The following is a 14,212-nucleotide window of genomic DNA, read 5'->3' as shown; positions in this document are numbered from 1 at the left end:
AATGATTGAAACCACTCCATAAGGAGGTAATAAACTCACTATTTGCAAGCACATGGACCGACAAGGCAAAGGTTAATAACAATTGACAAAAATCCTTCACTACTGCCACCTTTACCAACATATGGTTTGCAGTACCAATCCATATTTGACCAGTGCCATAAAGCGACTTGTCCTTTCCATGTGGCACCAACTTTTCCATCGAGATACCTATTAGAATACCCAAGCAAGTCTTTTAAGCAAGGCATGAAAACTCGAATCAATAACCTTTTAACCCATTAAAATCAAGACTTAAGTTTTTTTAAATAGTTAAATTTATTTAAATCTAAGTAACAACACCTCTTACTCCATTTCCACCCAAAATTAACTTATATTTGTAAACATTGTTAATATAAATATATTTTTATTGTATCTTCAAATAAATAAATAAATAAACGTAGGTTTTGAATTTCTTCCCATGAAGATCAATCAATCTTGAATTCTTTTATTTTTATCTCGACCAGCCTTTACCTTTACTTCTATTTTGACGCATGTGATTGTGAAAAAAAGTAGATTTTCAACTGCAGAAAGCGCCTCTCTTGATGCAGCAGGAAATCATGTGGGTTGCAAAATGCTAAAACCCAACCTCCATTTCCAAGTAAAACGCAAGGCAAATCCATCTACCTATGAAACACCAAGCAAACTATAATAGCCCATTAATGTCTGAGAGCTCAAACACAGGACCAATCAACAACGACGCTATCGCTCATTCGGCAGAGCCATCACGTGCCGGACCACAAGCCTACTTCTCTGGTGTGGAAAGAAGGAACTTACACACTTCGTCTGATCGTCTGCAGGAGATTTTCAGGGAGTTTACTGCCTTCCACAAATATACAGTAAGTACCCAACTCAGTGATATTGATGGTCTCAGCAAATTTTTATACTACAGAAGCAATGTCATTTGGATTTAATTCAAACAGTAGCAAGCCATATGCCCAACAATGAGAATCAATATAGGCATTTGTTCTACTTGCAATATGGGCGTTTTTTCATGGAGCATGGCAGAATCTTTAGCGTCATCCCCATCCTTAGGTGCAGTGTATTCATTTGCAAGTGTTTCTTGGCTTCTCACATTAAACCCAAGTAAAGGAAATGAATGGGGGTTGAACGAGGGATACAACAAAATGAGCAGCATATGCAGAAGCAACAGAAGAAGGTTGTAGGCAGGGTTGGAATTTGGATTCTTTTGTACCCGTCAGACAAATTTTTTTTGACGTTTTGGGTCTTTATACTTCCCATCAAAAAACGTTATGTTTAAAATTTTACCCTTCAAGAATGATGTTTTAATAATAAATTAACCCTTTACCAATAAAGTTTGATTAAAAAATTACCCTTCAATAACATAATGATGTTATTTTTTTTACATATTTATCATAATAATAAAATGACGCTAACATAGAAATGACTTATTGAATCCCGAGGAAACTCACAGCAAAATCTTCATAACCCATAAATCAAATTGTTTGTATGTGTTTGTTAGTACAACAATAATATTAGTATTACTCTCATCCATGTGTTTATATTTTCATGCACATTTTTTTTCAACGGTTGTTTACCTAGAATTTCACCCAAAAAAAATCAATAGACCTCCCAACCATATTTTATTTACAAACCAACTCTAGCCATCACTATTGGGAAATATCAATCCATCAAAGGAATATCCTCATCATCTCCATGGAATGTAACTTATTTGTGGAAAATAAAGAGAGAGAGGTTCATTTCAAGTAGTGGCCCCTACAGAGGACAGTCAAGACCTGAGGAAAGGAGATTTAAAACTTGGTTAAGAGCAGGGGAGGCGACTTAAGATTTGGTTAAGTATGATATAACTATCTAATAGAAAGACCCTTCAAGGAGAAGATCAAATAAAGTAAAGTTGTTGGATTTCATTTTATTCAATTAGGTTCCATAATAAATATTCTACCTTCTAATACAACATAACTTATTTCACCGCTTGAACTTGAGGACTCTACATTAAGCCGAGTGTGAATCATAGGAAAGTAATTTTAATGACTCAATAGGTTTTTTCCTTATCACAATACAACGTCTTTAGAGGAGCTGCTACACAATTTTTCTACACCTACATATACATAAAATATTATTAAACAAATGAACTAAAATAAACACAAACATAATTATTTATTAAAATAAAACCCAAAAGTAACAATGCATACATCTTTTACCTACTGCACATAATGTGGAATGTACAAAAACCACCACTATAGTATTTAACTAGTGAAATTATCACCTCCCCTCTCATACAATACCTAATGTAAACAATAAAAAACTTTAAAAACACCAATATCAAAGTAAAACAAAAAAACCCAAATTCCACAAAAACATACAAGCAAGAACAAGAACAGAGAAATAACCATTGACATAGCAAAAGCATCAACAAAAGAAAGAAGCATAATAAGAAAAGGAAAGACAAATCAGTAATGTACAATGGAATTGAACTCAACTCAACAACCGACGACCCTCTATGCCTTGCTCTATAGTAATGTTCCTTTCTACTCTGCTATGTTTAAATGGAGAAGCGATTAGCAGTATACAAAATGGAAGAAGATAAGAAAACGTGAATTTTCAAGAATAGATTTAAACATTGCATATAATGAACAAAGGTAATCAATATATATACCTATGATGAACAAAGGGTATTTACATAAATTAAATCTAGTAGCCTCTTCTCAACAACTCCCATCCTGTGACCCCCATCACTTGAGGGACTAAGCCACTACATCCTCCTGCTCCCACTACCACCACAATTATTCTCTAATGTTTATTGAGAAATGCATGTCGCTGCCTATTGTAGATAAGAAGGTTAGTGATGGTTCCTTTGGCTTCTCTCCAAATGATTGGTCCTCTCTCTACGCTTGTCCCTTGAAGATATTCAGAGCTTGTTGAGCCCATTTCACATTTGGTGGTACCCATGAGGGTTAGAAGATTAAAGGGTCAAATTACCCAAAACCTTTTTGATGTGAAGGGTTCAAATTTCCCTTGCACTGTGCACGCACCTTCTATTAGTTGAGGTGTCGAGGAATCCTATACAATGTCTATTCACTTGGTCTTGTAGAGTATTGATGGCCTATTGCACTTCATGGTTGGGACCACCAGGTTCAGCTCTACAACGACAACTGGAGAACTACCATCTCGCCCTTGATCTCCTAGAGGAAATGAACTAGCATCACCATGCTCCCACCCCCACATAGTAAGTGTGGTGTTCCACAACATACGATTTACAAAAATTTCCATGGGCTTATAGTTCACCTCTTGGAAAACATCTTCATTGACATTTTGTACCTTCGCATTTGGAAACTCGAGGATCTTCACTTTTGGTAGCTATGGTGTGCATGGCTTTGCATTCTCCTTCTCATTTAAGCCCCATCGCTTAGTTTGTGGTGCACCAATGAGCCTTTCTCTAGCTCATCTTGGTTTTGGTGGGTCCCAGGGGGACAAATTAGGCAGCAAATTCAAAACAAATGAAGAAATTTCAACTTTCATCTATTAATATCCGTGTCGTATTGCTAATTTGCTCCTAACTTCTATTTTAGTAATCTGCATTTAGTTTTGGTGTGATGTTAGTGACTTTTGAATTAATAGTGGGATAGATAGATCCATTTAATTCAAGATCTACCGAGAACCTAGAGGAATCAAATCTCTTTGAAGTGAAAATCTTTCCTCAAGTTTTACACTTGCATTTTGAGAGATTTGAACCACCTCAATGCTTGGTGATCAGGAGTTAAAATGGGTCTATGCTAGTTATAAGCCAATTTTGAACTATGAGTAAATCATAAATCTAGAATTAATTATTGGCAAAATTGAATAACAATGAAAAATTAGATAACAAAATTGATTGTTTAAACTATAAACAAATTTTCAATTTTTTAACTATAAAATAAATTAAAAAAAATAGATATCACTTATTAAGTATTAACAAAATTGGATAAAACACAAACTTTGACTTTTTTAACTATAAGTAAATTTCTAAAAAAATCATATATTTCAAATTAATTATTAATAAAATTGAATAAAGTTTATAAGTAAATATCATATATTTCAAATTAATTATTAGTAAAATTGAATAAAGCTTATAAGTAAATTTCTAATACAATCATATGTTTCACTTAATTATTACTAAAATTGAAAAAAGCTTAAGCATAAACCGTACTAATTATTCAACAGCTTAAGATAAAGTCTTAAGAACGTTTTGGGTTAAAAACAAACCGTCGAAACAACGTTTTATAAACTTTAACGCAGGTCACAAAAGACGGTCACTTCAATTTTTCAAACGTTAAATACGGGTAAAATAGCTCGTGACGGGCAAATTGCCCGTCAAATTCCATCACTCGTTGTAGGGCATGTATTCATACATGTTTTGGGTCTTGCCAGGAAAATTGGGGAGATCCCATGAGGGGGATTTCAAGGTTATTGTCGGTATTTTTGCAATCAATCCAGGAAAGGAAGTCAAAGTTTCCAGATTTCGGAGTTGGGAAATGGGAGTCAGAAGGTGGAATTCTAGCACAGTTTTTTGGGTTTTTTAGAAATGGAGATCTATGGTTTCGGAGTACCAGTCGCTGGCTGCTAAGGATCAGAAGCAGGCGGAAACTGCCCGAGGAAACACCGGCTGTGAAGGAAAATGAAAAATTAGATAGGGCCGAACGTGGAGAGCTGATCGAAAATGGTGGTGGGCATATGGGCGCTATTACTTTGGATGATTCTGAGTTGGAAGAGAATAGGAAGGGTTCGAGTTTCTCGGTCCACGAGTTGGAAGAGAATAGGCAGGGTTCGAGTTTCTCGGTCCACTATTTGGCTGTTTCGAATGAAATCCAGAGAATCCTGAAACGTGGAGGATCCGAAGTCGATGCGTTTCTTGATCAATTAGCTCCTGCTGTTTCTGTAGGGCTTGCGATTAAGGTAATGGAGAGTGAAAAAGATGTAAGGCTGTCTTTCAGATTCTTCCTATGGGCTGTGCGGACAAAGCACTTGAAAAATAATCGGGATTTGCACAATTTGATGATTGCCATTTTGCGGGAAAGGAAAGAATTTGAGGCTGCTTGGGAGGTACTGAAAATAATCAAAGGAGAAGGGAAGAAAATTTCCGTTGCACCTTTTATTTCTCTGATGTCGGCATATGCGAAGGCGGGTATGGTGGAGAAAGCAATAGAATCGTTTACTGTGATGAATAAATTCTCCTGCAAAGCTGACACCTTCACCTGGAACGCTCTCATTAGCATTCTTTTAACCCACCAAGCCATTCAGATAGCAAATGTTCTCTACCGCCGGATGTTGAAAGTAGGTTGCCGGCCTAACCTGTACACTTTCAACATCCTCATCGATGGTCTCTGTAAAGCAGGTAAGGTGCAGGATGCCCTTGCACTTTTTGATGAAATGATTGCCAAAGGAATTACTCCCAATACCATGACTTATACAAGTGTCCTTCATGGTCTTTGCCAGGGAGGGAAAATAGATGAGGCCAGCAAGCTTTTGGGTTCGATGAAGGAAAATAATTGTTCTAAAGACATCGTGTTATACAATGCCATGATCGATGGTTTGTGCAAAGCCAGAAATGTAGATCGAGCTTTTGAGCTTTTTCATTCACTGGAGGAATTAAATATTTGCCCAGATGCATATACTTATAATTCCCTGATTCATGGTCTTTTCAAAGCTGGAAAATTGGAGGAGGCCCGCAAGTACTTTAGAGACTGGTTTGAGGGTCAGCCCACTCCGAATCTGGTATCATACACACTGATGATAGATGAATTCTGCAAAACTGACAATATCGACAAAGCTTTTGAACTTCTGACTGTAATGACAGCAAATCAATGTCTTCCTGATACATACTGTTATAACACTCTGATCAAGGGCCTCTGCAATGTTCGACAAATAGATAATGCTTGTTCCCTCAAATTAGAAATGGCTCAGAAAGGATGTCCTCCAGATGATGTTACGTATACAACTCTGATTCATGGATTATGCAAGGAGGGGCTTGTAGATGAGGCACATCGGATATTTGATGAAATGACAAAGATTGGATTATTTCCAACTGTTATGACTTATAACATACTCATTAATGGCCTTTGTAATGCTGGTGAAGTGGAGAAAGCATTCATTCTGTTCCACAAAATGGAGATGGGAAACAATCCGTCTTTGTTTCTGAGTATTACCCAAGGCAGTGACTCCATTGCAGATGGTGCCGACTTTCAAGCTTTAGTTGAGCGCCTCTGTAACTCTGGCGAAATCCTTAGAGCATATAAGCTTGTTAGGAGATTAATAGAAAGCGGTGTCATGCCAGATACAGTTACTTACAATACACTCATGAATGGCCTCTGCAAGGCAGACAAATTAGAAGGAGCCTTAAAGCTTTTCAAAGCAATGCTTCTCAAGGGTTACAGGCCAGATGTATATACATACAACATACTAATCAAAGGCCTTTGCAGAGCTAACAGAGATGAGGATGCCTTTACTCTGTTTAATCAGATGGCAGGAAAAGGATGCAATCCCAATGTGGCAACTTACAAGACGCTTATGATATCGCTATCTCACAGAGGTAGACTATCACAGGTTTTTCAGCTCTGGATTAATCATATGTCTCAGAGATCTGGTATAAATAATCAAGACTTTTGCACTATTCAGTTGATCCAGAAATTATTTGAAGAAGGAAATTTAGTTGAAGCTTTCAGAACTGCGGTGAAGATGGATATGATGCAAGATGCTGCAGATTCTGGAGCATATTGTATTATAATAATTGCCCTATACAAAGCTGGGAGATTGGATGATGCATTGAAACTTTTAGGTATTGTTCAAGAACATAATCTCGATCTCACAGCATCTACATATGTGTTGCTTCTTACTGGTCTTTGTGAGGATGGCCGATTAACGGTGGCTGTAGAATTGTTTAGGGAATCATTGGAGAGAGGTATTTTGTTAAAGTCTCCAGTGTGCAATAAAATTCTTAGGGGTCTTTGCTTCCAAGGAAGAGAAGGTGAGGCACATGAACTTCTTAATGAAATGATATACGTAGGTTATGATCTTAAAATCTCACTCGATGACAACAGTAGAGCTCTTTTAGGCCTAAGTGGCCCAACATCCACGATTTGATACAAATGATATAAACACGTTTACTGTTTGCTAGTTTTTTATAATCCAGCAATGATGGGAAAATTTTGATGGTAAATCCTGCTAGATTACATATCAATTCCGATAAAGAGATGTCCCATTCTAATTGCACGAAGTTGGAATTTCTTGATGTATTTTCAAGCTGAGGCTTTTTTCTTAAACATAGGAAAGGAAATGTATTGGGTTCTAAGGGGATCGAATTGTTATTTTCAATTTTCTACCATAGGATAGTGTTTGATAGCCAATCAAGCAAAACAGTGTTCATTGGAATACAATCTCTGTTTTTTTTATGATCAGATGATGATTCCAGCGTGTTACAACACCATACTCCATTGAAAGAATATAAATTCAATTGTTTTTGGATTAATTTTCACATCTTTTCATTTCCTTCGAGAAGATCTCTAAACAATAATGTTGGAAGCTTGAGATTTTTCCAATCTAGAAAAAACCAATTACGCCCTTCATTTGCTGTTCAAGTTTACAAAATAAATTTGTATGTTTGATGTTCTGGCAGATCTCACTGAATTCACAAGAAACATATACAATAGTCTGCTGAGAATTCAATAGGGCAATGAATATGTTAATTCTCTGTAACTTGATAACTGTTTGTGTTACCTTTTTCCTTATTACGCCGTAAGGTGTTCCCTCTGAGATCAACTCCCCTCTCTGCTTACCTGTCATCTTGTAAGCCACACGATTATATGTTAGACGATTGCAACAATTTCAGCCGTTGATCGTTGATTCAAAAGGGTTGCCCAAACGGTTTGGGCGTTTCATTTGGCATCGAATAGTTTCATCTTCTCGATTATGCATTCCTCGGCAGGACATTAAATTGGGGACGATGTGTTATCTGGGCAAAATGCTTCAGATCCAGGGAAGACACCCAATTCTGAGCCAGGTGATATAGTATTACCAATGTTATCAGACACCAGTGATAATTTGAAGTCCTGTAGTGCTGTGGAGACAGAAATTGCCATGGGAGAGCAGTCTGGGGGTGCAGAGAATAATAATTTGGTAGTTGATCAGTCTGGGGGTGCACAGAATATTAATTTGGTAGTTGATCAGCGTGGGGGTGCAGAGAATATTAATTTGGTGGTTGATCAGTCTGGGGGAGCAGAGAATATTAATTTGGTAGTTGATGGTCTTTCCAGGGATGACAGTTGTCCCTCTAGGCCTGATGGTTCAATTGTGTCTGCTTCATGGGAAGAGGAGGAAGGTTCCAAAGGTAGAGAAGTGCTGGTAGAGCAGGGATTGGAAGCTTATGTAGCCGTACATAGTTCTCCTTCAAGCTTCACCAATGATATGGACTCTCCTTCCTTACAAGGGGAATCAATTAGTGTTTATGCTGTTAGAGATCTTGCACCTGAACACAGTGGTATAGGGAATTCACTTTCTGAATTGGGAAAAGATGAAGATAGCATGCCATACAGAGATCCTAAATTGCAAGAGCAAGTACACGCTCTGGAGAGCACCGATGTTGAGCTTGCAATTCTTGAGTTTGATAATGCAAATGAATTAGAACAGGTAAATCTAAATTTTTCTGAAGGCTCTTAAGAGAGCCAAAAAGCTCATTTGGAGGACAAAGTTGCTGCAGGGGATGAAATAAACTCGTTTGCTGTTTTGATTTTCTTATATATTGGGCACTGAGGATGTCTTTATTCATTTATAAGCTCACCTTGTTTTGGTTAGGGTTTTGCAGGAAGTCAGGTCTCCAGTTCTGGACTTGAAAAATGATGAACATGGAGAGCTACGGGGAGCTGGACAGTGTAGTGAGGATATACCTGTTGCATTTTTAAAAAATTGCAGTTCACAGCCTTCTCATGTTGATACCCTACATCACTTCAAAGGTGACAAGAACAGGAATATGAGCATGGACGAGTCCTTTGTGGATGCGCTTGACCATCTGACGGAAAGTAGAAGTGCAAGTCTGGAAGAGTCTAGTTTTCTTCTGAAGGGTAATTTTCTTGAGAAGGAAGGTCAGTTATCAAAACTTTATGCATGCGGTGAAGAAGCTGAAAAACCCGCTTCACTACTTGTAGAACAAGAGCAATTGAGACAGATGGCTCATGACTTGGAACAGGAGAAATTAGAAATGGCAAATACCTCGGATGACTTGAGATCCCAGCTGCAAAGCAAAACCCTGGAAATTACACAGCAGAATCTTCATGATTCCATTGAACAGAAAGGTACACTTGCAGTTGCCAGTGATTCTGAGACAAAAGTGACTTACATTGAAGACTTGGAAAAAGCAACTGGTTTGTTGGAAGAGAAACCCCAGATATCTCAAACAGATGGGGAACATTTGACAAAGAATGGGAATCAATGTCCACTTGATTTTAAGACTCTGCGACAGAAATTAGAGGATCTTGAAGCAGAGAAAGCTGATGAACTTAATGGTCAAATATCTCAACTTAGTGATGAAATGCATGAAATAAAGGCTGAAAAGGTTAAAGCGATGAATGATCTTGATGAATTCAAGGTCTTGGTCAAAAAATTAGAAAATGAGAGAGCAGAGCTATCTGAAGATCTTCATGTAGTGAGAGCTGAGCTGGAGCAAATGAAAAAAGAAGCTGATTTCCACCAAAAACATGAAGAAGAAAGGAATCGATTCTCTGAGGAGAATGCCAAACTTTCTGCAGAGCTATATGATTGCAAGGAATATTTATCAAGGAGGCAAGATGAAAAATCAGAACGTGATAAGCAATTGAGAGATATGGTACTTGAGCTTCATAAAGCTACATCAGAAAATATGAATTTTGCAAGCAATGTGTGCAAGCATAGACATATGTTAACAGAGGTAGAGGGTGAATGCTTTCTACCTATCCCTGAGGCAAGATGCGACTCAGCTTTGTTGCAGAGTCAAACAGAACCATTGCATGGAGAGTATACTGACCAAGAAACATCATTGGGTGTTCAGAAAACTGATTGTCAAAATTCAACAGTTCATAAGGCAGAAAACATTGAGGAAACCATTCAACCATCTAAATCTATTAATGAATCAGAAATTTCAAATATTGATTTGCAGCTTGCTACTGCTGTGAGTTTTACAGTAAAACAGCTTGCAAAATGTACAATCTTGCAGGTAATATTTGAATTCCATAGTTTAGAGATTTCAGAAATGCAGAATTCATTTGAAAAACTAAGGAGTTTCTGTGATGCAGGGGGAGAGAGATTCAGCTATACAACAACTTGCTATTATCCATGATCAGCTTAGAAAGTTGGTCCAGCAGCAAGAGAGGATGACTGAGCATAGTGAAGAGCTAGTTGATCGTCTGCGGCATGCAGAGTCCAGTGAAGTTGGAGAAGAAAACATGCAATCTTTTGTGGCATTGGACATCCTGGTCGCTGACTGTAGCAAGTTCATGAAACATTTGCAGAAAGCATTGGATGAAAGATCACAGTTTGAACCCACTATAAGAGAACTTGAGTCTGTTTTGTTTTCAAAGGACCAAGATATTCAAGATATGAATGTTAAGTTAGTTGAGCTATCTCAGAAATGTGCCCAACTTGAAGAGATTAGTGGTAAGTGCACAGTACTGGATGAAAAATGCACTGAAATGGCTTTTCAAGCAGCCCAAAATGCAAATGAAAGAGATTCCTTACATTTGGAGGTAGATGCCCTTAGAAAATCTCTTTCAGAAAAGGAAACATTAATGAAAGCTTCTTCAGAATTTTATTCTGACTTGAAACACCAGTTTGACACTACCATAGAGAAGTTAATAGCTGCCATTGAGGAAGTCATTCAAGATGAGACTTTGGCATCTGTTCCTTGCTCGGAGAGAATGTCTTATCTGGAGACAAGCCTCCTTTTTCTTATTGAGGAGTATAAGGTAGCTTTTTCACAAGTAAACCTGGTTCATAAATGCTTACTTGAGCTTGCTTCTAATTATGGAAACTTGTTGGAAAAAAAACCTACACTTTCTTTGGATGTGTTCCTCACAGAAGTCTTCAGTTACAAAGAAAAGGAAGTAGACCAGTTAAATGAAGAAGTAAACGTAATGTATTCAATTAAAACTCAGCATGAAGAAGAAATTAAGGAACTGAAGGACCGTTTATGTAAATTTGACGAGAATCTTAAAGAAATGAGCATGGATAACAGCAAAATGAGAACTGAGCTTGAGCAGACAGAAAGCAAATTGTCATCAGTGAGAGAAAAGCTTAGTCTGGCCATCGCTAAAGGAAAAGGATTGGTTCAGGAACGCAATACACTAAGACAATCATTAGTGGACAAGTCCAATGAGCTAGAAAAATGTTTGCAGGAATTGCAGAAGAAAAATGATACATTGCATGAAACTGAAATGAAAGCTTCTAAGCGTGTTAAAGCACTGGAATTAGAGCTAGAAGATATTCAGAATTCTGCAAGTGCTTTTCGGGAATCAGTTTCTAACAAGGACTCACTTCTTCAGAAAATTGAAAATGTCTTTGGGGAGATGAATTTGCCAGAGGCAATCCACTCCAAAGAAATAATTGATAAAGTTGAGTGGCTTGCAAAATCATCTCTTGGAGTAAATAACACTATGTCTGAAACAAGTGTGGATGATGACAAAACTGGGAAGAGTCATCTTGAAGATCTAAAAGAAGAGTACGAGGAACTACAAAATAAATACCGTAGTGTAGTTGAGCAGTCAGATATACTGGAGAAGACTTTGTTGGAAAGGAACCATCTTATTCAAAGATGGGAACAAATCCTTGAGAATGTTGATATGCCAACATCTATGCGAAATACTGATCCAGAATTTCAGATTGAATGGCTCAGCAGAGCACTAACGCAGGCCCAACAAGATGCAGCTTGTTTTAAGCATGAAATTGAGAATGCTCAAAGAATTGCTGACTTATCTGCCTTTGAAGTGGAGGACTCGAAAAGGAGAATAGAAAGCCTAGAGGAAAATCTCTTGAAAGTAAACTATGAAAAACAGGAATATGTGAAAAGCCTCGAGGAGCTTAATTCTAAATTTGAATCTCTAAACGAGCAAGCAGTTCAAGATGCATCCCGGAAAGAGAGTTTATGCAATGATCTTGTTGATCAACCTATGAGTGAGTCCCCTGTGGAATCAAGCATTGCTGATAGGAATTTAATTGCAGAAGACTGTATGAAGAGACTATTGGATATGGTTATTGAAACATTGAAAGATCAAGATCTACAGGAGTTATCTTTATTCTGCAATAATGGGGAGCATCTCGAAGGATGTATCAAGAAACTCATAGAAAAGCTAAATGAATTATCTGAAGAAGTTGAAAAGCTCAAGGAAAGTGGTGATGCAAAGATGATGGAGCTTCAGGGTCTTCAGGCTGCAATGACCACAAAAACTACAGAACTTGAGGAAATGACTAAAAAGCAAGAAGAAGTCTATTTAGCAGTGGCATCACATAGAGTAGAGATAGAAAGTCATATACAACAAAATAGAATAATGGCTGAAGAGCTAGAGACAGTGAAAAAACAAAAGGATGCTTTACAGGTACAGCTTGAGGAGGCAGAAGAGAGATCATCAGTAATAAGGGAGAAACTGACTATGGCAGTGAAAAAAGGAAAAGGGTTAGCTCAACAACAAGAAAATTTGAAACAATCTCTGGATGACTCTGTGATTAATGAACATAAGCAGAGAATCAGCGAGTTGTCAAGTGAGCTGGAGCGCTTTGAAAGTCTAGAAACAGATGTATTTTCCTTAAAAAGTCATTGTGCCGAGCTAGAGAAGAAGTTACTTGATAGCAACAATACAAGACAGAGTATAACGAAGACATTAAACACTATTGACTTTACAGGTGAAGTTTTATACCAGGATCCGGTCAAGAAAATTGATTGGCTTGGTAAATCAGTGAATGAACTACAGCAAAAGATAGGTTTTGCTGAACAAGAAGCTACAAAATTCAAAGGAGAAGCTAACATACTAGCCACTAAGTTGGATAAGGTTTTTGAAAGGGTGCACTCCCTTGAGAGTGAGCTAGCAGATGCAGAAAACAAAATCTCAGCACTTTCAAATGCAAAAAAGGCAGTAGAAACAGAAAGTGACCATGAGATACAAAAAATCAAGGATGATCTGGCTGCATGCACTGAAGAGTTAAGAGAAGCTCATTCAAGGGCAGATGACCAGATTTCCAAATTGTTGAAACAACACGCTCAGTTGAAGCACTTAAAGGAAGAATATGGCTGCTTGCTCTCTCTTTTAGCACATGATTCTTCCAGGACGCAAGAGGTCTTGAGAAGTGTGGAGCTCTCTTTTCAAGATATATTAAGTCAACTTGATGCTTCAAATTTCAAAAGGGTTAGAGTTGCCTAGTATTGATCTTATGAGTGGATGGACTTATCCTAAAATTAAACAACCCAAGGAGGTAATGCCAGAGTGCCATTGATTGTTGAAATTGGTGTGATATATCATATAAAACCTGTTTTATAAAGTTTATTATTTTGTTTGTTGCGGGTTTTATCATATCACTTTAGAGTAACACTAGATGGGTTATGCTTCATGAACCTGCAGTCTGACCAAAATAAACTCCTTCATCCATAGGATTCACTATTCAGTAGTAGACCATTAAGGAAATGAGAGACATCCATAGATATGCAGAATACAAACGAGATTCAAAATATGCCCATAGTAATATTTAGAGGTCAACTATTACGATTGACAACTCTGCAATCTTTGTAGTTGGCCATGCCCTATTGGTTTTCGTCTAATACTTACCCATTAAATGTCCAGGTCAAGAAATTCTTTGATTTGAATATAGTTTTCAAAGGGGTGCCTACACGAGAATTGGTATACTTAACTTCAAATGATGCTTTATTTGGTGGATCTCTTGACCGACCAATATTAATGGACTAATGTTTGGATCTAACTATTAAAATACTTAGCTATGATCTGTCAAACTTGTAGTTAAATTAGAGCTCAAAACTAAAAACTGTTAGAAATTTCAGGGTCAGATATCAAAGGATTCTGACGCCATGTTAGAAATTAGCATATATCTTGCAGCGGAAGAATTTATACTTTTAGAATTTTATCTTCTGTCACCATTTAGAGAAAACTGTTACCATTGATTTACAGGAATTCACATATAGCAGAACAACATGAAC

At 37.4% G+C, this 14,212-nt stretch overlaps 2 protein-coding genes across 2 annotated transcripts; both read left to right on the top strand.

The window, feature by feature from the left end:
* Positions 1 to 850: 850 nt before the first annotated feature.
* LOC149141020 (Pentatricopeptide repeat (PPR) superfamily protein) lies at positions 851 to 7,227 on the top strand. Its single transcript, XM_089447356.1, has 2 exons — positions 851 to 1,199; positions 4,389 to 7,227. The coding sequence occupies exon 2, from the start codon at positions 4,441 to 4,443 to the stop codon at positions 7,129 to 7,131; it is 2,691 nt and encodes an 896-aa protein (XP_089303482.1). The 5' UTR covers positions 851 to 1,199; positions 4,389 to 4,440; the 3' UTR covers positions 7,132 to 7,227.
* Positions 7,228 to 7,780: 553 nt separating this feature from the next.
* LOC149141019 (uncharacterized) lies at positions 7,781 to 13,554 on the top strand. The gene is made up of 3 exons (XM_089451299.1): positions 7,781 to 8,673; positions 8,849 to 10,231; positions 10,311 to 13,554. Exons 1-3 carry the CDS (start codon positions 8,065 to 8,067, stop codon positions 13,422 to 13,424), a joined length of 5,106 nt encoding a protein of 1,701 aa, XP_089307425.1. The 5' UTR covers positions 7,781 to 8,064; the 3' UTR covers positions 13,425 to 13,554.
* Positions 13,555 to 14,212: the final 658 nt, after the last annotated feature.

This window comes from Pinus tabuliformis, chromosome X (genome assembly GCF_031772625.1).
Source record: "Pinus tabuliformis cultivar Carrire ecotype Pingquan chromosome X, CPIR1, whole genome shotgun sequence".
NCBI classification, from domain to species: Eukaryota; Viridiplantae; Streptophyta; class Pinopsida; order Pinales; family Pinaceae; genus Pinus; species Pinus tabuliformis.
Note: the sequence above shows the minus strand (reverse complement) of the source record. Positions and strands in the feature narration are given on the sequence as shown.

Excerpts from the sequence above, each read along its gene's own strand:
- LOC149141019 (XM_089451299.1), top strand. The coding sequence starts at position 8,065 with ATGTTATCAGACACCAGTGATAATTTGAAGTCCTGTAGTGCTGTGGAG. Across the intron at positions 8,674-8,848 it reads ATGCAAATGAATTAGAACAG|GAAGTCAGGTCTCCAGTTCT; the intron begins GTAAATCTAAAT and ends AGGGTTTTGCAG. Across the intron at positions 10,232-10,310 it reads CAAAATGTACAATCTTGCAG|GGGGAGAGAGATTCAGCTAT; the intron begins GTAATATTTGAA and ends TCTGTGATGCAG.
- LOC149141020 (XM_089447356.1), top strand. The coding sequence starts at position 4,441 with ATGAGGGGGATTTCAAGGTTATTGTCGGTATTTTTGCAATCAATCCAG.